Source organism: Coregonus lavaretus, assembly GCF_964263955.1.
Source record: "Coregonus lavaretus genome assembly, chromosome: 2".
Classification (NCBI taxonomy): domain Eukaryota; kingdom Metazoa; phylum Chordata; class Actinopteri; order Salmoniformes; family Salmonidae; genus Coregonus; species Coregonus lavaretus.
In genome coordinates this window covers 38818870-38843952 of record NC_139989.1, presented here as the reverse complement: position 1 = coordinate 38843952, position 25083 = coordinate 38818870, and the positions used below count along the sequence as shown (strand labels likewise).

General features: G+C 43.4%; 1 protein-coding gene across 1 annotated transcript in view; it reads right to left on the bottom strand.

Moving 5' to 3' along the window:
- Positions 1-21834: 21834 nt before the first annotated feature.
- LOC311145786 (rho-related GTP-binding protein RhoN-like) overlaps positions 21835-25083 on the bottom strand; it is a 45946-nt gene continuing 42697 nt past the window's right edge. The window contains exon 5 of the mRNA XM_084182098.1: positions 21835-24516. Coding sequence (XP_084038224.1) covers positions 24247-24516 — 270 coding nt within the window. The 3' untranslated portion in view covers positions 21835-24246. The remainder of the gene's footprint in view (positions 24517-25083) is intronic.

The following is a 25083-nucleotide window of genomic DNA, read 5'->3' as shown; positions in this document are numbered from 1 at the left end:
ATCTGTTCCTCTGTGTGGTAGTTGGATCTCTCTCAGGCCTCTTCGGGCAGCGCTGGCACGTCTTGGTGTTTATGAGACAGCGGGCATGTGTTTGGTCCCACCTGGCAGAGTGGGTGGAGAGGAGGGGTGCAACAGAGAGAGGGTGGAGGGACAGGAGGGACAGATAGTGTGAATGAGAGGCCTGTTGTGACACTGTGGGGAGCGGGTGGGCATATTGCAAAGCAGCAGGTGCCCAGCCAATCTGGGATGCTGCCTGCTCTCCCGAGGCGGCATCCTCAAAGGAGGGAAGGGTTCTGATTGGCTGCCGGACAAGACGGAGGGGGGCAGCAGCCGGGGAGTTCTGCCAAGGAGCCAGTGGAGGTGCACCTGGCCCAGTGTCACATGACCGGAGATGGTTCAGACTGACTGAATTCACACACTGTCTGTGTTTGTGATTCTGTGCGTGTGTGTGTATGTGTTTGTGTACGTGTGTGTGTTTGCTTGGCTTTTAAGTTTTTTGTTTCTGGCTTGTTTCTGCTATGCCCACGGGGGAGTTTGGGCCCTAGACCAGCCCGTCTCCCCAGGAGAACTAAGGTTGATGCGTTGCCAGGGGGTGTCAATGGCTGCTGTTGGAGTGGGTTTGAACAATTCTTTGTTTCTCTGCTAATTTGATTTCACTCTCACATCCATAATCTATCAGAGGGAGAGAGTGGCCACTGTTCTGTCACTGTGCTATATAAACACCAATAAAACACCTCACCTTAATAATATACTCCATTCTCCGAGGCCCATAGCAACTGATGCATGTCCCTTGTATGTGTGGAATTGCATGTATGATAGGCCTACAGTATGCTTGCAGTAAGAGTTGGCTACATAATACTATTGTTGCACTTCTTACGTTCCATGCCTCTGAACCATTAGAGGAAGCAACCAAAGCATTAAGCAGTCAAAGGCAGGCTAGCATTGTCATAACACTGGGTGGACTCATTTGTCAAGGAAACACTTTGGTTCAGTTCATGTCCAAATGCATTTTTAATAGAGCTGGACCATTTTAAAAGCTTGCCTCACACTACAATTCCTTCAAAGGGGAGAGAATATTAGTATTTGTGGCTTACAAATTACCTAACACACACATTAAGAGAATTTTGACTTAGACAGAGATGTAGGCATACTTACACACCCATGACAACACACCCAAATTCCCAATGACCTAAGCTCCTGTGTGGCCATGTCTTTGAAGTGGGCATGTCCTCAAGCAAATCAGACAATGGATGGATCAAAGAATATGATTCACTCTGTGTGGTATGACCTCCCTTCCCTGTTCAATCCTATCTGCCCAATAGTCATTGGCTATTGTCTGTGACCTTGAATAACCCCCCCCCTTCATGGTGACAGACAGGTCTGTGACCCTGCAGTAGAAAGGAAATTACTCAGAACAAACTTCATGGGAAAGACACCTCAGTGAATACCTCAGCCCCGGTGATACAGGAACAGAGAAGATGAAAGAGTGAGAAGGACAAGAAAGAGAAAAGACAGAGAGAGAGAGAGCGAGAGAGAGAGAGAGAGAGAGAGAGAGAGAGAGAGAGAGAGAGAGAGAGAGAGAGAGAGAGAGACTATTGTGGCATAATTCCCAGCAATGTGTGAGGACATAAAAGGAAAGGAAAATATTAAATATTTATGTTTTTCTCAGAACTCACTTGTAATTGTCACATGATTGTGTGGGAATGTTGTTTCTGTGTGTGATCTTGTGTTCCAAAGCAGTACATGGAATCTGCATCCTGACATGAGAACAAGGGGAGAGACAAGGCCTCTTCTGTTTCACATGAAGAGAAAAACAGTTTACTCTGCTCTGCTAATGCTTTGTGCTAACATTAGCCTGTCACCATAGTCATTTAGGAAATTCCTCAGTGTTACTTTGGGTCCTTTGATTTGGCCTCTAACTGGTCTGATCTCTGATCCTATGGGAGAGCCCCATACCCTTCTGGAATGTGTGTGTGTGTATGTGTGTGTGTGTGTGTGTGTGTGTGTGTGTTGTGTGTGTGTGTGTGTGTGTGTGTGTGTGTGTGTGTGTGTGTGTGTGTGTGTGTGTGTGTGTGTGTGTGTGTGTGTGTGTGTGTGTGTGTGTGTGTGTGTGGTTGGATGGATGGGTGGGTGTGTGCATGCGGGTGTGCATGTGTGCAGGTGTGTGTGTGTGTGTTTGTGTGTGTGTGTTCTAGTGCTGGTGAGTGGTGGCCCTTGAGCAGATGGCAAAAGGACACCACTGCGTCAGCGACTCACAGCTGAGCACCGTGCCCATCACTCACCTCTGTAAATACATAATTAGTGAAGCTGGTGTTAGTGTGTCTGTACGTGCATGTGTTAGTGTGTACTGTATATGCATGTCCCTCTTCATAATTTCCTCTCTCTACTCTCATACAAAACTATTTTGAAATCCTCAGTTCCGTTCTCTTTGTAAGATGCTCACAGTAATCGACTGAGTAGTTGTTCTTTGTTCTGTTCTTATAGAGCTGGAAATGTGACATTTTGTCAACAGACCTACTACACAATGCTAAAAATACAATTGAAGAGAGAACAGAGCTATTATCATCCATAATTCTATAGACAGTTCTACGTCACGTTTTCTCGTCTCCATCGTTTGTCCCTTTCACCCACCCATGCTGTACTGAACATATCACACATACGTGAGCATCCAAATGCACATACTGTGCATGCTGTACATCATGTTCTCTCTCTCTCTCTCTCCCTCTCTCTCCCTCTCTCTCTCTCTCTCTCTCTCTCTCTCTCTCTCTCTCTCTCTCTCTCTCTCTCTCTCTCTCTCTCTCTCTCTCTCTCTCTCTCTCTCTCTCTCTCTCTCTCTCTCTCTCTCTCTCTCTCTCTCTCACACACACGCACACAATTATCAACTCAGAAACACTAATTTCCTTGGCAACGGCACAGTGCACACGGCTCCCTTCATAACTGGCCATTTACAATCCTCAGCCAGTGTCATTGTCTTAGGAAGAAAAGGAAAAGGAGAATGAGATAAAGACTGAATTAGAGAGAGAGAGAGAGAGAGAGAGAGAGAGAGAGAGAGAGAGAGAGAGAGAGAGAGAGAGAGAGAGAGAGAGAGAGAGAGAGAGAGAGAGAGAGAGAGAGAGATGGAGTGAACGAGAGAGAGTAAAAAAAGTGGGGGAGCAAAGAGCCTTGTGGGTACAAGCCTTGAATGTATACAGTATGTCTTTAATCTGCTTAATTTTACATGCAGTTTAAACGAGCCATCTATTTTTAAACACTTCCATTTTCCTGAGCAAGCACATGTCGTATTAGAGACCTGTCAACCCTGACATTACTGTCTGGCTTAGTCATGGAGATCACCCACGTCTGTGAAACCCCAGTCATCACTAACCAGAAACAGGGAGGTAGAATCTATCTGTATGTGTCTGAGTGGGCACCCAGTGTTTTTCACATCCTAGCATCCAGCTAAAATGTCCATTCAGTAATCACTGGCTGGGCCAGCCTGAGGGGATGTCAGGGACACCTTCACATAGAGCAGACACAAGCTATACCTGTTATTTAAAGGCCGCAGGATAGCTGTACTGCCCCTCTCCCATGGCGCCCCAATTACCTTCCCCAGAGAGAGACAGCCAAAACACACACAAACCAAAACACACACTAAGTTTGCTGGGGGTTAATTTCAATGTCTGATGGGTGTTTGTGTGTGCTTGGCTGCAATGCAATGATGTACCTGAACATTTGCCAACTCCTTCTGGGGCATACAGAGGTGCCACTCCCTGACCAAGCCTGCTATGCTACCCAGGGCACATGGGTAATTTATGGCTCAGGCCTGTATGTACAGTTGAAGTCGGAAGTTTACACTTAGGTTGGAGTCATTAAAACTTGTTTTTCAACCACTCCACACATTTCTTGTTAACAAACTATAGTTTTGGCAAGTCGATTAGGACATCTACTTTGTGCATGACAGAAGTAATATTTCCAACAGTTGTTTACAGACAGATTATTACACTTATAATTCACTGTATCACAATTCCAGTGGGTCAGAAGTTTACATACACTAAGTTGACTGTGCCTTTAAACAGCTTGGAAATTCCAGAAAATGATGTAATGGCTTTAGAAGCTTCTGATAGGCTAATTTACATCATTTGAGTCAATAGGAGGTGTACCTGTGGATGTATTTCAATGCCTACCTTCAGACTCAGTGCCTCTTTTGCTTGACATCATGGGAAAATCAAAAGAAATTAGCCAAGACTTCAGAAAAATAATTGTAGACCTCCACTTGTCTGGTTCATCTTTGGGAGCAATTTCCAAACGCCTGAAGGTACCACGTTCATCTGTACAAACAATAGTACGCAAGTATAAACACCATGGGACCACGCAGCCGTCATACCGCTCAGGAAGGAGATGCATTCTGCCTCCCAGAACAACAGCAAAGGACCTTGTGAAGATGCTGGAGGAAACAGGTACAAAAGTATGTATATCCACAGTAAAACGAGTCCTATATCGACATAACCTGAGAGGCCGCTCAGCAAGGAAGAAGCCACTGCTCCAAAACCGCCATAAAAAAGCCAGACTACGGTTTGCAACTGCACATGGGGACAAAGATCGTACTTTTTGGAGAAATGTCCTCTGGTCTGATGAAACAAAAATAGAACTGTTTGGCCATAATGACCATCGTTATGTTTGGAGGAAAAAGGAGGTGCTTGCAAGCCGAAGAACACCATCCCAACCGTGAAGCACGGGGTGGCAGAATCATGCTGTGGGGGTGCTTTGCTGCAGAAGGGACTGGTGCACTTCACAAAATAGATGGCATCATGAGGAAGGAAAATTATGTGGATATATTGAAGCAACATCTCAAGACATCAGTCAGGAAGTTAAAGCTTGGTCGCAAATGCGTCTTCCAAATGGACAATGACCCCAAGCATACTTCCAAAGTTGTGCCAAAATGGCTTAAGGACAACAAAGTCAAAGTATTGGAGTGGCCATCACAAAGCCCTGACCTCAATCCTATAGAAAATGTGTGGGCAGAACTGAAAAGGCGTGTGCGAGCAAGGAGGCCTACAAACCTAACTCAGTTACACCAGCTCTGTCAGGAGGAATGGGCCAAAATTCACCCAACTTATTGTGAGAAGCTTGTGGAAGGCTACCCGAAACATTTGACCCAAGTTAAACAATTTAAAGGCAATGCTACCAAATACTAATTGAGTGTATGTAAACTTCTGACCCACTGGGAATGTGATGAAAGAAATAAAAGCTACTCTCTACTATTATTCTGACATTTCAAATTCTTAAAATAAAGTGGTGATCCTAACTGACCTAACACAGGGAATTTTTACTAGGATTAAATGTCAGGAATGGTGAAAAACTGAGTTTTAATGTATTTGCCTAAGGTGTATGTAAACTTCCGACTTCAACTGTATGCCTACTGGATTATTACTCAGTGTCCTTTGACATTACCTCTCACCCATTATCTCACCGTGACCATAAACAACTCTCATTGTACTGGGAGAGCAGTCAGTTAGAAGACAACAAAGACAGGGATAATTAGAGCAATCAAATTATTGTCTGCTCACCCTCTCTTTATTTGTTTATTTATTTGTCTTATCTGTCCTCTCTCTCTCTCTCTCTTTCTCTCTCCCTCTCTCAATCTCTCTCTCCCTTCTCTCTTTTTTGGGGAGTCACCTAGTGTTATGTCCACCCAACTTCTGATGTTCATTCTTAATGACGACTAAAGCAGCAAAATACGCTGTGCATCCCACACAGCAACACACACTCTCCCACAGAGCAACACACACTCTCCCACTGTCACGCCCTGACCTTGAGAGCCCGGTTTTCTCTAGTTGGTTTGGTCAGGGTGTGAATTCTATGTTATCTATATCTATGTTGGCCAGGTGTGGTTCCCAATCAGAGGCAGCTGTTGATCGTTGTCTCTGATTGGGGATCATACTTAGGTAGCCATTTTGCCTACCTATGTTGTGGGATCTTTTTCTGTTTGTCTTGTTGGATGTTTAGCCTTTTGAACTTCACGCTCAGTTGCTTTGTTATTTTGTCAAGTGTTTATTATTATAATTAAACGACTATGTACGCATACCACGCTACACCTTGGTCCAATCCTTTACTCAACGAACGTGACACCCACACAGCATCACACACTCTCCCACACACAAACACTCATCTGGTCCCACCTCCTTACACTATTCCAACCCTCAGGTCCATATATTACTTCATCTTTACCAATAAGAAGTGAATACAGAGACACACAGCATAAATATACATAGACACACAGTCAACGCACACACACAAACAACTACATCGTAAATAACTCTTCACACAGACACACCCAAACTCACATACACAAACCCAACACACACAAGATTCCCCCTTTTAAAGCAGGCTGCATAGCCAGACAATTCCCAGTTAGCCAGGATGAAATGTAATAATTATCAGAGAGCCTAGTTGCTTATTAGCAGACTGATGTTGACATTAGTTTAATAGTTTTTTTTGTGAATGAATTATGCCAATACTGTTTGTCTTATCAGAGACGCACAGAGTGATGGAATGCATAGTAATTTAGAGGAGTAGAGGAGTGGCAAGAGGAGAGTGGAGCGAGTCAACCTCAATTTAAGACAATGTCTGTGTGAGTGTCTGAGTGTGTGGGAGCATGCTTATGTGTGAATGTGTCAGTGTGTGTCTACATGAGTGTTCATGAGTCTATATGTGTTTGCATGTGTGTAATTTTAAACAAGCCCCCTTTTTACTGCTGGACACAGACAGTGCCATTGTCCCTTGTCACACCCTGGAGTGACAAGGGACTGTGTATACCAGCTAATTGTATAAGGAAATGGACATACCTTATCATTGTAGAAGGAGGAGCTGAACATAACTACTAAGGCCTGCAGCCTGAATAACAATGTCCCCATGCTGTTTGTTGTTCAGGCATCTAGACCACAAAGGGAAGTGCTGCAAAAGCTGCAAGAATGGCTCAGCTGGACGTGGCTCTCTGCCATCACATCCCCCTCTCTCTATCTATCTACACACACACTGGCAGACATACACACTGTTGTGTTGTATGACATACAAACACACACAGAGAATGTGTTGACATATAAAGCCCTCTGTCACACACAGAAATACAAACATGCACACACACACACATCTTTTCAGACACTCATTTCTCCATGGAGAGAAAATGGCAGACTTGGGGTTTTAGCCAGGGTGTCTGTCTGGGGTCAAGTTGAAGTGGAGATGCTTCTTTCTCCTCTGAGTTTGAAGACTTTCCTGGAGTTGCTGTGAATGCCAACAGGAGATAAGGACTACAGGAGAGATAGTTCACGATGCAGGGGCCAGACGAAACAAAGTGGACGGGGAGGCAGACACACTCCTGGTTCAGCAGCATCCAGCCTGAGTGTGTGTTCACAGCTTCATTGGCCTGATTAGGAACAGCTCAGTGGCTTCTTCCTTCCGTACCACTGAACTCCCCCTCTCCCTGTTTCTCCCTGTTTCCTCCACATCTATCTCTCTCTCTAGTTATCTCTCCCTGTCTTTCCCTGTCTCTCCCTGTCTCTCTCTCTGTTGCTCTTACTCTTCAACTATAACAGCATTTTTATAACTGTGGATGTGCGTGCTCATATGTGTGTGATTGTGCATGTGCATGTGTGTGTGTGTGTGTATGTGTCTATGTGTCATACATCTGCCTCTGTACGTTAATTGACAGCAGGTCTCACCACACCAAGTTCATCTGGGTTCATTAATATTCTGGAACATCAGCTCGTTGGTTACCATGACGTCAGCATCTCTGTGGAAACACACTGGGTTCAGGGTCTGACAGACGCTTACTCTGGACTTCACCTCACCATGGTGGGAGAATGTTTGGTATCAAAGCATTACCTAGCTCCTCTTTTCCTATGTATTTTCTGTCTATTCCTAATCCCTGTTTAGTGTTGTTTTTTTAGTCTGGGTTTGTGTCTTTTAGCGTAATGGTTTATCATTGTTGTTGCTTCATGATGATTTTGATGTCTGGCTTAGAAAAGTTCACACAGCTGTGTGGTTAACCACCTGGATTTAACCACACGATGTCCTCAGAAATTACACCCAGGCCTAGCCTATACTCCTACACCAGCTCATACCAGAACACCAGCCAACAGTGACAGTAGGTGACAGTAGCTTCATACTATACAGCAGGGATCAACTAGATTCAGCCGCGGGCCAATTTTTTCTTGATCGGATGGTCAGGGGGCCGGAACATAATTACATATAATTTGTAGACTGCACATTGACCGTAAGAAGCCCAAACAGATATAATATTTGACTAAAACCCAAAATCATTTCAAACCTTGCTTACAATTGTATATGATCCCATATTTATTAGTATTTAGTATTTAATAGGACCCCTAATTAGCTGTTGTCGAGGCAGCGGCTACTCTTCCTGGGGTCCAAACAGGAAACAACACAACAAATAAAATACATAATATACATAAATATACATACAGTGCCTTGCAAAAGTATTTATCCCCCTTGGCATTTTTCCTATTTTGTTGCATTACAACCTGTAATTTAAATAGATTTTTATTTGGATTTCATGTAATGGACATACACAAAATAGTCAAAATTGGTGAAGTGAAATTAAAAAAATAACTTGTTTCAAAAAAATTAAAAAATATTAATAATGGATATGTGCATATGTATTCACCCCCTTTGCTATGAAGCCCCTAAATAAGATCTGGTGCAACCAATTACCTTCAGAAGTCACATAATTAGTTAAATAAAGTCCACCTGTGTGCAATCTAAGTGTCACATGATCTGTCACATGATTTTCATCGGCAGGGACTGGGAAACTGGTCAGAATTGAAGGAATGATGGATGGCGCTAAATACAGGGAAATTCTTGAGGGAAACCTGTTTCAGTCTTCCAGAGATTTGAGACTGGGATGGAGGTTCACCTTCCAGCAAGACAATTATTATTTTTTATTTTTTATTTTTTTATTTCACCTTTATATAAACAGGTAGGCCAGTAGAGAACAAGTTCTCATTTACAGCTGCGACCTGGCCAAGATAAAGCAAAGCAGTGCGATAAAAACAACAACAACACAGAGTTACACATGGGATAAACAAATCATACAGTCAATAACACAATAGAAAATCTATCTACAGTGTGTGCAAATGTAGTAAGTTATGGAGGTAAGGCAATAAATAGGCCATAGTGCAAAATAATTACAATTTAGTATTAACACTGGACTGATAGATGTGCAGAAGATGATGTGCAAATAGAGATACTGGGGTGCAAATGAGCAAAATAAATAACAATATGTCGATGAGGTAGTTGGGTGGGCTAATTACAGATGGGCTGTGTACAGGTGCAGTGATCGGTAAGCTGCTCTGACAACTGATGCTTAAAGTTAGTGAGGGAGATAAGAGTCTCCAGCTTCAGAGATTTTTGAGCAAGATAAGGCGGGGATTTGCCTAGCAGTGATTTGTAGATGACCTGGAGCCAGTGGGTTTGGCGACGAATATGTAGTGAGGGCCAGCCAACAAGAGCGTACAGATCACAATGATGGGTAGTATATGGGGCTTTGGAGACAAAACGGATGGCACTGTGATAGACTACATCCAATTTGCTGAGTAGAGTGTTGGAGGCTATTTTGTAAATGACATCGCCGAAGTCAAGGATCGGTAGTATAGTCAGTTTTACGAGGGCATGTTTGGCAGCATGAGTGAAGGAGGCTTTGTTGCAAAATAGGAAGTTGATTCTAGATTTAACTTTGGATTGGAGATGCTTAATGTGAGTCTGGAAGGAGAGTTTACGGTCTAACCAGACACCTAGGTATTTGTAGTTGTCCACATATTCTAAGTCAGACCCGCCGAGAGTAGTGATTCTAGCAGCGTTCGATTGAAGAGCATGCATTTAATTTCACTAGCGTTTAAGAGCAGTTGGAGGCTACAGAAGGAGTGTTGTATGGCATTGAAGCTTGTTTGGAGGTTTGTTAACACAGTGTCCAATGAAGGGCCAGATGTATACAAAATGGTGTCGTCTGTGTAGAGGTGGATCTGAGAGTCACCAGCAGCAAGAGCAACATCATTGATATACACAGAGAATAGAGTCGGCCCGAGAATTGAACCCTGTGGCACCCCCATAGAGACTGCCAGAGGTCCAGACAACAGGCCCTCCGATTTGACACATTGAACTCTATCTGAGTAGTTGGTGAACCAGGCAAGGCAGTCATTTGAGAAACCAAGGCTATTTAGTCTGCCAATAAGAATGAGGTGATTGACAGAGTCGAAAGCCTTGGCTTTGGTCTGTAGCAAGCGGCAACAGTGAGAGACTTATTTCTGGAAAGGTGGATTTTTAGAAGTAGAAGCTCAAACTGTTTGGGCACAGACCTGGATATTATGATAGAGCTCTGCAGGCTATCTCTACAGCAACTCCGCCCCTTTGGCAGTTCTATCTAGACAGAACATTTTGTAGTTGGGGATGGAAATGTCCGAGTTTTTGGTGGCCTTCCTAAACCAGGATTCAGACACTGCTAGAACATCAGGGTTGGCGGAGTGTGCTAACGCAGTGAATAACTCAAACTTAGGGAGGAGGCTTCTGATGTTAACATGCAAGAAACCAAGACTTTTACGGTTACAGAAGTCAACAAATGATAGCGCGTGGGGAGTAGGAGTGATACTGGGGGCTACAGGGCCTGGGTTAACCTCTACATCACCAGAGGAACAGAGGAGGAGTAGAATAAGGATACGGCTAAAGGCTTTAAGAACTGGTCTTCTAGTGCGTTGGGTACAGAGAATAAAAGGGGAAGATTTCCGGGCATGTAGAATAGATTCAGGGTATTATGTACAGACAAGGATATGGAAGGATATGAGTACAGTGGAGGTAAACCTAAGCGTTGGGTAACGATGAAAGAGATAGCATCACTGGAGGCACCGATTGAGCCGGTCTCCACGTGTATGGGGGGTGGGACAAAGGAGCTATCTTTGGCAGGTTGAGCGGGACTGGGGGCTCTACAGTGAAATTGTATAATAAGAACTAACCGAAACAGCAATAGGCAAGGCATATTGACATGGGAGAGAGGCATAAAGCAATCACAGGTGTTATTCGAGAGAGCTAAGACAACAACTGGTAATGGCGACGAAAGTTTGGGCTGAGGCTAAACAGATAAACAGGACAGATAAACAGGATGGGGTACTGTGTAAAGGAACAGTCCAGCAAGCATCAGCTGTGTAGCTGAGTGATCATAAGGTCCAGTGAACAGCAAAAGGTGAGTCCGGAAGCAGTTCGATGGCTGCTACGGCACAGGCGAGCAGGAGGCACGGCTGTTGATTGCGTGTGCTAGCGGGCCGGGGCTAGCAGATGGATCTTCGTGGTCGTCGCAACGGGAAGCCTGTTGAAACTACATCAGACGATTACGTCGGCAGACCAGTCATGATGGATCAGCGGGGCTCCGTGTCGACACTAGGAGGTCCCATCCGGTTGACAGAGAGGTAGATAGCCGGGAGATGGGCCTGGCTCGAGGCTAGCTCAAGGGCAGTGATGATTAGCCAACAACAACATCCATTCGGTTGCAGCTAGCTAGTTGCGATGATCCGGTGTTAAAGGTCCAGTGATTCTGTAATTCCGGCAGAAAATCCGATATATTCTGGGTCGATAGCGCTCTGTGCAAACTGGCCGATAATTGTCCAGGCTAGAGTCAATATTTGCAGTGTTGACCCTTCTTTTTCGCTGCTTCAGTGTTATGAGATATTTTTGTCAGATGTTACCATGGTATACTGAAGTATAATTACAAGCATTCCATGTGTCTAAGGCTTTTATTGACAATTACATTACGTTTATGCAAAGAGTCAATATTTGCAGTGTTGACCCTTCTTTTTCAAGACCTCTGCAATCTGCCCTGGCATGCTGTCAATTAACTTCTGGGCCACATCCTGACTGATGGCAGCCCATTCTTGCATAATCAATGCTTGGAGTTTGTCCGAATTTGTAGGTTTTTGTTTGTCCATCCACCTCTTGAGGATCGACCACAAGTTCTCAATGGGATTAAGGTCTGGGGAGTTTCCTGGTCATGGACCCAAAATGTCGATGTTTTGTTCCTCGAGCCACTTAGTTATCACTTTTGCCTTATGGCAAGGTGCTCCATCATGCTGGAAAAGGCATTGGTCGTCACCAAACTGTTATTGGATGGTTGGGAGAAGTTGCTCTCTGAGGATGTGTTGGTACCATTCTTTATTCATGGCTGTGTTCTTAGGCAAAAATGTGAGTGAGCCCACTCCCTTGGCTGAGAAGCAACCCCACACATGAACGGTCTCAGGATGCTTTATTGTTGGCATGACACAGGACTGATGGTAGCGCTCACCTTGTCTTCTCCGGACAAGGTGTTTTCCGGATGCCCCAAACAATCGGAAAGGGGATTCATCAGAGAAAATGATTTTACCCCAGTCCTCAGCAGTCCAATCCCTGTACCTTTTGCAGAATATCAGTCTGTCCCTGATGTTTTTCCTGGAGAGAAGTGGCTTCTTTGCTGCCCTTCTTGACACCAGGCCATCCTCCAAAAGTCTTCGCCTCACTGTGCGTGCAGATGCACTCACACCTGCCTGCTGCCATTCCTGAGCATGCTCTGCACTGGTGGTGCCCCAATCCCGCAGCTGAATCAACTTTAGGAGACGGTCCTGCCGTTTGCTGGACTTTCTTGGGCGCCCTGACGTCTTCTTCACAACAATTGAACCTCTCTCCTTGAAGTTCTTGATGATCCAATAAATGGTTGATTTAGGTGCAATCTTACTAGCAGCAATATCCTTGCCTGTGAAGCCCTTTTTGTGCAAAGCAATGATGACGGCACGTGTTTCCTTGCAGGTAACCATGGCTAACAGAGGAAGAACAATGATTTCAAGCACCACCCTCCTTTTAAAGCTTCCAGTCTGTTATTCTAACTCAATCAGCATGATAGAGTGATATCCAGCCTTGTCCTCGTCAACACTCTCACCTGTGTTAATGAGAGAATCACTGACATGATGGCAGCTGGTCCTTTTGTGCCAGGGCTGAAATGCAGTGGAAATGTTTTTTGGGGATTAAGTTCATTTTCATGGCAAAGAGGGACTTTCCAATTAATTGCAATTCATCTGATCACTCTTCATGACATTCTGGAGTATATGCAAATTGACATCATCAAAACTGAGGCAGCAGACTTTGTGAAAATTAGTATTTGTGTCATTCTCAAAACTTTTGACCACGACTGTAGATCCCAGTTCCTACATTTGAATATAAAAATTGATTTTATCAAACAAAACTATGCTACATTTTATCTCTGGGACCCATAGGATGACAAATCAGAGCTAGATTCCTGAATGTAAGTACATTATTTACCTTCAGAGATTAATATCAAACCAGTTGCCGTGATACGTTTTTGTTGTTGTTGTGCACTCTCCTCAAACAATAGCATGGTATTTTTTCACTGTAATAGCTACGGTAAATTGGACAGTGCAGTTAGATTACCAAGAATTTAAGCTTTCTGCCCATATAAGACATGTCTATGTCCTGGAAAGTTTGCTGTTACTTACAACGGTCATGCTAATCACATTAGCGCACGTTAGCTCAACCGTCCCGTATACGGGACACCAATCCCGTAGAGGTTAATAGCCACATTATTCAATAATAGATCCAGATGAGGTTTAGGGTTGAGCGAGGTATTTGTCCCCAAAATTTTGCTTTTAGTTTTTTAGATATTTAGCACCAGCCTATTGCTAGTTACCTATTCTAAAACTTACTGGAGCTCTATGTTAAGGGTGTCAGTTATATATTTTACTGTTGCAGTCGACTTGTATACTGTTGAGTCATCAGCATACATGGACACACAGGCTTTATTCAAGGTCAGTGGAAGGTCATTAGTAAACACAGAAGACAATAATGGTCCAAGCCGGCTGCCCTGCAGTACACCACACTCAACTGAATTTGCATTAGAAAGGCTTCTATTAAAGAAAACCCTCTGTGTTCTATTGGATAGGTAACTGTCCATCCATGATGAGGCAGAGGATGTTAATCCATAACACCTACATTTTCTCAGTAATATGTTATGATCAATGGTATCAAAGCCTGTACTGAAGTCTACCAACAAAGTTCACACAGTCTTCTTAATATCAATTTATTTCAGCCAATCATCAGTCATTTGTGTCAGTGCCGAGCATGTTGCGTGCCCCTCCCTATAAACATGCTGAAAGTCCGTTGTTAATTTGTTTTCTGTAAAATAACATTGTATGTGGTCGAACAAAAGTTTGCTAAGCACTTGTAACAAGCTGATTGGTCTGCTGTTTGAACCATTAAAAGGTGCTTTGCTATTTTTGGGCAGCGGAATTACCTTTACCTCCCTCCAGGCCTGAGGGCCCACTCCATCTTCCAGGTTTAGATTGAAGATGTGGCAAATAGGAGTAGCAACTAGGCTGTGGCGGTCACGAAATTTCGTCAGCCGGTGATTGTCAAGCAAATAACTGTTAATTAATACATTTAGCATCTCCTGGCTTCCACACATAGCATACAAGCCACTGATGCAGACCTTTGGAACATCTACATTTAAAAAAGTATAATAAATCCATGTAATATAGCCTACACCATCACAATAAATCCATTATTTATTTTAGACAGGTCTACAGAAGCATGATATGAAGAAAATGTAGTCTATTTCAGAAGAACAGAATGGCATACTCTGAGTTGTCCTTATATTAGGTCCTGATCTGGCTATGCCAAATGGCTGTGGGCTACACTAGTTCATTTAGCAGACAAGTTTTGCTTAGAATTCCGTGGCATTATTTTATAGTATGAAGAATACAATTGAACAAAGCTGAATAAGGATATTTTCTCCAAACTAGTGCGCACATGTGGCTATTCTGTGTTGAGCGGTTAACACATAAATATGTATACCTATATGCTTAATTTAGAGTTATTAATGTAACTTTAGTTGTTCTACAAACGTTAGGCTATATGTTTTGATTTTTAATACATTGTAAGGCTGCCTGATCTAATGATGACTTGAAAAAAGTCGCTTGAAAGGCATGAGCTTTGCTTTGTTTTTTGTGCAGGCTGTACACACTTAATCAGTCACTCATTCACAATTTGACAAGCACTTGATAATGGCTCGAATTTCATGGCGACATCCCCTTTGTGTGGCCGTAATGCACCCTAAAAAAATCCATGCCTTTTGCGGCCAGTGGCTGTTGTGCCCTTCTCCCTGAGTGCTGCGCGCTCGGAAGCACCTCTCACTCACATGGCTCTCCATCACTTGATCGGGTCTTTCTCATAGGTGAAGACAGACACATCGGGGACACAACTGCGCACATCCTTATCCAATTCCAAGGTGCATATTGAAGATATTGGAAGAACTGTCCACATTTACTTTTCATCAGCCAACAAGATGAGTAGGCCTAACGAACAGCAAAAGCACTAGCCTATGTCAATCTACCATCCCCCATAGTACAAACGTCGACCATTTTCTATTCTGTGCGAGAAATAAATATTCCAAACATAGTCTGGGATAGTTGTGGGATGCGATAGATCCCAAATTAATACAACCACTAGCATCAAAAAACCTTTTTTACGCAATGTGGCTGACGCAACAGATCAGAACGTTTAGCTTAAAATGTTGATAAACTATTAGGCTATTTCTTCACATTATAAGCGCAGCAATGCGCACATGGCAGTAAGCTATAAGCACAAATGTTCCATTAGCGGGAAAACACCATTATCAAAAGTGACCGCATATGCAATTATGCATGTATGCTTTTATTATAATGGTGTAATTCTTGGGTGAAAATTATCTTCCCCAAACTTGAAACTAAAGCGCTGCTTATGTATGCCAGTTAGGCTCTACACCCCTTGTAAAGCGGATTAATGTGCTTAATTTTAAGAAGTTATTTGGCCACTTTAGTTGTGATACAAACCTTATCAAAACAGTTGCAAAGAAAAAGCCATATCTCAGACTGGCCAATAAAAATAAAAGATTAAGATGGGCAGTCTGAGATATGGCTTTTTCTTTGCAACTCTGCCTAGAAGGTCAGCATCCCGGAGACCGGTGTTTTGCGGGTACTATTTAATGAAGCTGCCAGTTGAGGACCTGTGAGGTGTCTGTTTCTCAAACTAGACACTCTAATGTATTTGTCCTCTTGCTCAGTTGTGCACCGGGGCCTCCCACTCCTCTTTCTATTCTGGTTAGAGCCAGTTTGTGCTGTTCTGTGAAGGGAGTAGTACACAGCGTTGTATGAGATCTTCAGTGTCTTGGCAATTCCTCACATGGAATAGCCTTCATTTCTCAGAACAAGAATAGACTGACGAGTTTCAGAAGAAAGTTCTTTGTTTCTGGCCATTTTGATTCTGTTTATGTCTAGGTGTGACTGGTTCTCCATTGTACTCATACAATTGGATGCATATCAGAAGCAGTCAGAAGCTTTTACCATGTGTCTGGGAAGGGTGCATAATAGTACACTAACCCTCTTCCCCTCCCATTGAGACAGAGCAGGGTGTCCTTCTCTCAGCAGATTAGGCAGACAAACCTGTCCTGCATATTAACGTTACACAAGAGCAGACATGGTTTTAATTACTCCATAATTAGTCCCCACAACACTGTCAAACACCTGGGAGACTCTCTCTCTCTCCAGAGAGGTCCAGGGTGTATGCTGTAGTGTGTAGCTATGGACCAACCAAAAATACCCAAAGGTACTAAATAAGGATGCTTCCCAAATGGCACCCTATTCCCTATATAGTGCACTACTTTTGACCAGAGCCCATAGGGGCCCTATGGCCCTATGGTGCACTATAATCGGAATAGGGTGCCATTTGGGACACACTATAAACGGAATAGGGTGCCATTTGGGATGCAAACTAACTCCCCTCAGGTTGTGTACAGTAAATGTCTGTTCTTTATCTGTTGTTATGGATGTTCAGGTATCCTTTCTCCATCCAACACACATGGCTGTTAATCCAATAGATCTGTTCCCCCTCAATGATGTCTCAGACAATTAAAAACAAGCCCAAACACTGATTCGCTGCGTACCTTAATGATAAAATAGAAACCTGTCTTTCATTATAAGCTTGAGTGAGTGGCTCCCTGGCGTGTGACACTATGACAGATTAGATATTGAATATTCTCACAACATCCCCCCCCCCCCCAACCACCACTTCATCTCCAATTTCGCCTGAGGAGAAACCGCCCTCCTCCCCATCTTCACGTCTCAATCACAGACAGAATTAATATTCAGTTTTATACCGCTGAGAATTGGTGTGTGTGTGCGTGTCTGTGAGTGTGTGTGTGTCTGTGTCTGTGTCTGTGTCTGTGTCTGTGTGTGTATCCCCGGAAAACAGATGGAAGAATAATGAATATGCGGGCAGAATATCAATCCTCGTATCGGTCAATCTCCTTTTATTGATAAAAGTGATTAGAGAGATATCTTTCTGGGGTGATGAGAGGCTTGACAGGGGTGGATCTCCTGACTAATTCAGACACACACACACACACACAAACACATACATATATACAAGCCTCGTTTTAATTAGCAGGAATGTATTCGGTGGTGGAAGGAAGAGCTAGTCGCTAAAGCGTGGGCTAATTAATCTCCACAGTCTGTGTTTTCATTACTAAACCACCTCAGGGACCAGCTCAGGGACCACCTCAGGGACCACCTCAGGGACCAGCTCAGGTCTGCCTCCACTTTGTTGTGTTCATCTGTTAGGAAACAATCTAGTTGGGCTGGAACATCTAAGAGGCAACAAGGGAAAGTTCTCTAGATGAATATTCTGGTGGAGGCTTTACATCTGCAGACGTACAATTTGGCTGGCATATATTGGCTGGTATGTGGCTGTGTAACACTACTTATTTGTCCAAGTGCAGTGTACAGATGTAGGATCTTAGGATCTTAATTTCAGCCAGTTGGCTGCAGCAGGAAAATAATCCTGCAGCAACAGGAAATGTGAATTATTATGTGGATTATATTTAACGGACATTTTTGTAGAGGTTGATACATTTGTCGTAAGGGAAAATCTAACTTGAGAAGCCTTTGTAAACCTCAAATAAACTACACGTTTTAAAAGTCCTGCATTGCAGGAACGTTCTCCTGCAACAGGGTGATCAAATTAAGATCCTACATCTGTATGTGTGTGTGCATGTGCAAACCCTGTGCACTCATACGTTCTGTGTTAACCACTCTTGACTCCTTTCAAGGAGTCCAGGTTTCCCTCAGGACACTGGCCAGTGTACTGTAGCTTACTGATAATATCCGCAGGCAAATTGGGCATGGATGTAGACAGTAAATTGTCACTATGAATGGCCATTCAGATACACTACATGGCCAAAAGGATGTGGAGACCCTTTCAAATGACTGGATTCGGCTATTTCAGCCACACCCGTTGCTGACAAGTGTATAAAATCGAGCACACAGCCATGCAATCTCCATAGACAAACATTGGCAATAGAATGGCCTTACTGAAGCTCAGTGACCTTCAACGTGGCACCGTCATAAAATGCCACCTTTCCAATAAGTCAGTTAGTCAAATTTCTGCCCTGCTAGAGCTGCCATGGTGAACTGTAAGTGCTGTTATTGTGAAGTGGAAACGCTCAGCTGGGTTGTAGACCACATAAGCTCACAGAACAGGACCGCCAAGTGCTGAAACGCATAGCACGTAAAAATCATCTATCCTGCAACACTCACTATCGAGTTCCAAACTGCCTCTGGAAGCAACGTCAGCACAAGAACTGTTCATCGGGAGCTTCATGAAATGAGTATCCATTGCCAAGCAGCCACACACAAGCTCGCCACCATTGGACTCTGGAGCAGTGGAAACGCATACTCTGGAGTGATGAATCACGCTTCACCATCTGGTAGTCCGATGGATGAATCTGGGTTTGGCGGATGCCAGGAGAATGCTACCTGCCCGAATGCATAGTGCCAACTGTAAAGTTTGGTGGATGGTCTGGGGCTTTTTTCGGGCTAGGCCCCTTAGTTCCAGTGAAGGGAAATCTTAACGCTATAGCATACAGTGACATTCTAGACGATTCTGTGCTACCAATTCTGAGGCAACAGTTTGGGGAAGGCCCTTTCCTGTTTCAGCATGACAATGCCCCCGTGCAGAAAGCTAGGTCCATACAGAAATGGTTTGTCGAGATCGGTGTGGAAGAACTTGACTGGCCTGCACAGAGCCCTGACCTCAACCCCACTGAACACCTTTGGGATGAATTGGAACGCTGACTGCGAGCCAGGCCTAATCGCCCAACATCAGTGCCCGACCTCACTAATGCTCTTGTGTCTGAATGGAAGCAAGTCCCCGCAGCAATGTTCCAACATCTAGTGGAAAGCCTTCCCAGAAGAGTGGAGGCTGTTATAGTAGCAAAGTGGGGACCAAATCTATATTAATGCCCATGATTTTGGAATGAGATGTTCGACGAGCAGGTGTCCACATACTTTGTATGTGTATGACTGGACCTCCTGTATGGATACCATCTAATAGTAATTGGGCATGAATGTATACAGTGTATACACAGTGAGCTGTCTGTATGAATAATGGCAGATGGCAATTCAGATAACACTGGACCCCATGTATGCCTCACAGTGGTTGTTATTAACAGCACGGGAGGGGAGTAAGTGAACTATGCAGAGGCAGAATGGGGAGGAATAACTCACAAAGGTACTTCTAATCCCCCTGGCTTCTCCTCTGTAAAGGCCAAATGACTGATCTGATTGCTGAAATAGATGCAAGACATTCTGCAGTAATAAACCTCTCCCTCACATCACAAGCCTGGGAAATGCCTGGGTGTGTGTGGAGGTAGTACAGAGAAACCCAGAGCAAAGCTTTCGTTTAAATACCATGGATACGTTCTTTTCTGTGTCTGTCTATCTGTGCATGGATGAATGCCTGATTTGATTTGTCCACAAGCTGAGGGGGAATGCAGGCCAATGCCACAACCAGAGAGACAATCCAAACACACACACAGACAGAGAGAGAGAGAGAGAGAGAGAGAGAGAGAGAGAGAGAGAGATAGAGAGGAGAGAGAGAGAGAGAGAGAGAGAGAGAGAGAGAGAGAGAGAGAGAGAGAGAGAGAGAGAGAGAGAGAGAGAGAGAGAGAGAGAGAGAGACCACAGGACTAATCCCTTTTGGTGTCAGTCTGAACTGCAGGGGGACAGCAGGTCCAGTGCCCACCATGCTGCTGCTGGTGCCAACTTCATTTCCTTTGCTCATTTCCTGCCCTGAGTTACCCCCTCCCAGGCCCCCTCTGCCCCCTGTGCCCATCCAACCCCTCCCAGGCCCCCTGTGCCATCTCTCTCCCCTGTGGCAGACTGCCCGTCCAACCTCCCAGACCTCCTCTGTCCCCTGTGCCCATCCAACCCGCCAACCCCTCAGCCCCTCTCTGTTTCTCTCTACTGTATATTGTTAAATTGCTCTCTAATCCTCTCTCTTCATATTTCTTCTATTCCATTGACTCCCTCTGTTGCATCATTTCTACAGTCCCCCACCCTACAGTCTTACCTAACATTTTTTTGTCCTCCATAAATTTACTCCACCTAATTAGCTCTTTTGCGATTCTTTGCCCTCTTCCTTGCTCTCTCAGAGGTGGACGGAGTGTGTAATTTGGAGCTTTGGAAGTTGCCTGGTAGTCTCGGGCGCTGGAAATAATAATCATATTAAAATATGTTGATTCGAACGTACAATTTTAAAAATAAAATCACACATTTTTGTGGAGCAAACTCACAATCCTATTGCAGCTGGTTGCGTTACAATTGTATGTTGAATCAACTTTGTTTTTTGTTTTTTTTACAGTGTGTGACAGCAGCGGTGACAGACACAAATAGAGGTAATGTATTCAGTCAGGACAGGACCAGAATGGTGACAGAGACTGCCTGTCCACTCTGACCTCCAGCCACACACTGTCAGGACAACAGCAGTCTGCCTGCTCCCCAACACCCCCTCATGTCTGGAATGTCACACAGACCAACAGAGAGTCCATGGCTGCCCTGGCCTACAGCTTGGTTTACAGGTGCATGCGGGGGAAAACAACTGAGCCAACCACAGAGGTGAAGGGTCAACCTGATGACAAAATGTTTTCCTCTGAGACTAGTACAACATGCACGTGATGTCAGCTATCACTCTGAGTACAGTCAAAGCTCCTCTCACCCTGGGTTAAGAAACAGCATTTGGTGAATCATTTACATATATTAGTTGTGTTGATGATGCACTTGTTTTGCTTTAGTTAATTCAGTGAGCTGTGTGTTGCCTTGTCAGTCTGACTCACCTCGAAGGCAGCATTACTGTTTGCCTTTTTGATGAGGAAATAGTGCAATGACATAAGGATGGTGGTGGTAACCTTGACAACGTCCAATAGATGCTTATAGTCATACCGCTAACAAGTAACTAGAGGGAACTGCCTGGACTCTCTTATGATTAACACCTGGTGAGGTTTGATACATGGCTAATTGTACACTGTAAAAATAGAAAGACTCAAAACACCATGATTGGGTAATGAAACCATGAAAAGTAGTACAATTAAGCTGTGTGTTAATCTAAGTGTTTGGAGGGTGTTTAAATGTAAACCCAACATAAGTGTTATGATACACAGAAAGTGTTTAAAAACAGAATAGAAGTACTCTGAAACAACCCAAAGTGATTCTTCAATCTGAATATTGGTGTTTTTAAGAGTGTTGTGAAAACACTTTTTGGGGTTTCAGTGCATGTAAAAAAGGCAGTATCAAAACACAGACAAAATATTTGTTTAGCAGACTGTCTCTCAGACTGTCTCTATTAAGCAAATGGTTAAGAAATGCAAATGCTTTATAGCCTAAATATTGATTGATCATAAGGGCCTGTGGAGAATTATTTTCTGGAATTCCACCTTCGTTTTTTCAATGCTTTATTTAGACATATTAGAAACAGGAGACAGAGCAGTGAAAGTGGGACAGGTGGAAGTGGGAATTGAACACCTGGCTTCTGTGGCAGTAAGATTTCATTGGAATTTCATAGAAATTTTACACACAACCACGCAGCCACACAAAAACGTATTCTGTGGTGAATTGACCAACAACCAAAAATATATATATACTTAATAAAAATGAATGCAAGTCATTTCAGTGATTACCCAAAAATTGAAGAATAAATCCAACTTAATATGTTGCTCAAAATGTAAGTATTTTTATGAGGATAACCAAAGATAGAGAAAATGTAGTGACTGAATTCATTGGAAGTCTGGTTTTAATCTCCTTGCACTTCCTATCTTACATTTTACATTTTAGTCATTTAGCAGACGCTCTTATCCAGAGCGACTTACAGTTAGTGCATAATTATAATTTTTTTCATACTGCCACGTGGCTCTGTTTTTAGAGGATTATGGTTAATTCCAAATCTTTTACACACTGTTGTACGCATGTTTGAAGAAAGAAAAGTATACTTATACATTAGCATTAAGCAATTTGTTGCACCATGAGGTGTAATGGATCATGATGAACGGATATCAAAACCGTCAGACAAAATTACATTCAATGATGAGATAACCCATTTCCCCCATTTTCAACTTTTGATGGTAGAGGCAAATACAGTATCCTGCAATGCTCGTTGTAAAACTTCTAGTTACTGCTAGTGGATTGAGCACTGTGCTCAACAATGCCTGCCAAAATAGGTTAAACTGGCAAATGATCAGATACATAAATCAATGTTTAAAATACTCCAGAAAAAGTGATCTAATTCTGCACTAGACAGGATTTGAAACACCATGATAGTGTTAAGAAGCTTTAAAGATAGGAAATGAAATCAAAAGAGAAGGTATCTAATTCTGCCCTAAACAGAACTCGAAACAACACAACAGTGTATTCAACCTTTTCCGGTAGGGCTCCCACACCCTGGCAAGGAGTTGCTCAACACTTGATTAAGTGGTGTTACAACACACCATGTAATGTTTCAAAACATCTCAGGATGAGGTGTTACAAAACTCCAGCAAAGTTTAGTCTCCTTCGTGTTGGTGGCAGCTCAATTGCTTTTTGGTGTTACAAAGCACTTAATTTTAACAGTGTGAAGAATTCATGGAGCTGTATAGGGGAGTTAGATCAGGCTGGACCCTCAGCTAACATTCATCTGTTTGGGCTGAGTAATAACAAGAAGATGGTCACACCCCACTGGGCACACATTGGTTGAATCAACTCTGTTTCCACAACATTTCAATGAAATTATGTTGAACCAACGTGGAATAGATGTTGAATTGACATCTGTGCACAGTGGAACAAACTGGTTATGTAATGTTTGTGACTGACAGCACTGATATATTCTCAAACACAATGAAGAGACATGGGTCAGAGAGGAAGTCTATTCTCCCTACAGTTAAGCTGTTGCTTTATTTTAGACTTTTAGAGTAGGTGAAAATACAGCAAATCAGCCCTAACATTTTACCGCTATATTTCCCACAAAGTAACATCTTAACATAATGACAACAGCAATAGCTTCAGTGAATCAGGTTGACATGATCTGAGTTGACGCATAGAATAGTGTTAAATTATTACAAAAACAGATATGTAAAGTGACTTCTTTCTAGAAAGCACTTGTGGTTCGAATAATCTGAGGAAAACTCCACACATTCTTCATGTTGTTAAATCTGGTTACAAAAGCAATATCAAACTGACTTCTGTAGTTCTGTCTGTCTGACCCACTCCCATCATTTGCCCATTCAATAAGAGTTCTTTTCAGCATTTTTTTTGTACACGTTTCTATTCTCACATATGGCAACAGGAAGTATTATCACAATATAGCATAGCAACAGCAACCATGTCCATTGTCCACTGAGAAAAAACAAGTTTCTTGTTCCATCTTCCTGATTCAACTCCTCCACTACCTTCTCCACAGAATGAAAATCTTCTCCTCCAGCCATCCAGTAAAGATGGCTGTTGTGCCGTCCTTGTGTTAAGGGTTGATCCCCCAGTCAGTGCACTCCACAAACCCTACTCCAGGACCATGCAGCACTTCCTATTCCCCTCCCCTCCTCTCTCCACCCTGAGACTTTGTCTCGAGAGAACCAGTCCACTTCACCGTCCATCAGTCAAAAAAATAATAATATGTAAACAGCTCCAAAAAGATTCGCAAACACACACAAAAGCATTTTTTAAATTTTTTGTCCTTGTTCCTCATCAGTGCAAAACGAGAATACTAGAGGATTTCTTAAAAAAATAAAAGAAGTTGAACAAAACAAAAACAATAAATAGAGTTCCTCTGTCTGTCATATATTTCTGTGTATCATACTGTACTGTATATATATATATTTGTGTTGGTGGGTCTCTACATGAGCACACAGCTCTTGGCCCGGTCCTTCTGCAAGGCAGGGGCAGGATCCAGGGTATCAGTCCGACTGGGCAGGGGAGGCAGGGGCAGCTGGGACACCCGTTTGAGGCCCCTGCGGGAGCTGCTGCGTTTCAGCGGAGGCTTGTGCGGCCGCTGCACAGACGCCAGCGTGGTGACGTGGAAGACGTCCCGTACGCTGTTCTCCGACACCTTGGAGGTGCACTCCACGTAGGCTACCGCACCTATCTGACGTGCCAACCCACTACCCTGAGGGGAGGGAGGAGAGGAGGGAGGGGGTTAGAGACCATCATCATCATCAACATCAAGAACATCATCCTCATCATCATCAACAACATCCTGCTGTTGTGAATAGTATCTACTGTTCTTCTTGAGGTACCATGACAGTTAATGCGCCATAACATAGCACCAATGATCTCATGTTACTGTAGTGAGAGACAAGCAGGAGCCACAGAGATGCTGCTGGTCTATACATCATGTCCTCAGTGCAGACAGTTGAACCTGCCCCACATCTAATGAATAATCCATGACTCTCTCTCTCTCTCTCTCTCTCTGTCTCACTCTTTTTTCTTTCTCTCTCCTCTTTCTCCTCCCATGTTCTGGTGTTGCTGTTTAAACTGAGCAGAATGCCTACCACAGAGAGCTCAGTGGGCCAGTGTTCCCTCCCATTGTCTGGTACATGCACAGTGGGGAGAACAAGTATTTGATACACTGCCGATTTTGCAGGTTTTCCTACTTACAAAGCATGTAAAGGTCTGTAATTTTTATCATAGGTACACTTCAACTGTGAGAGACAGAATCTTAAACACAAATCCA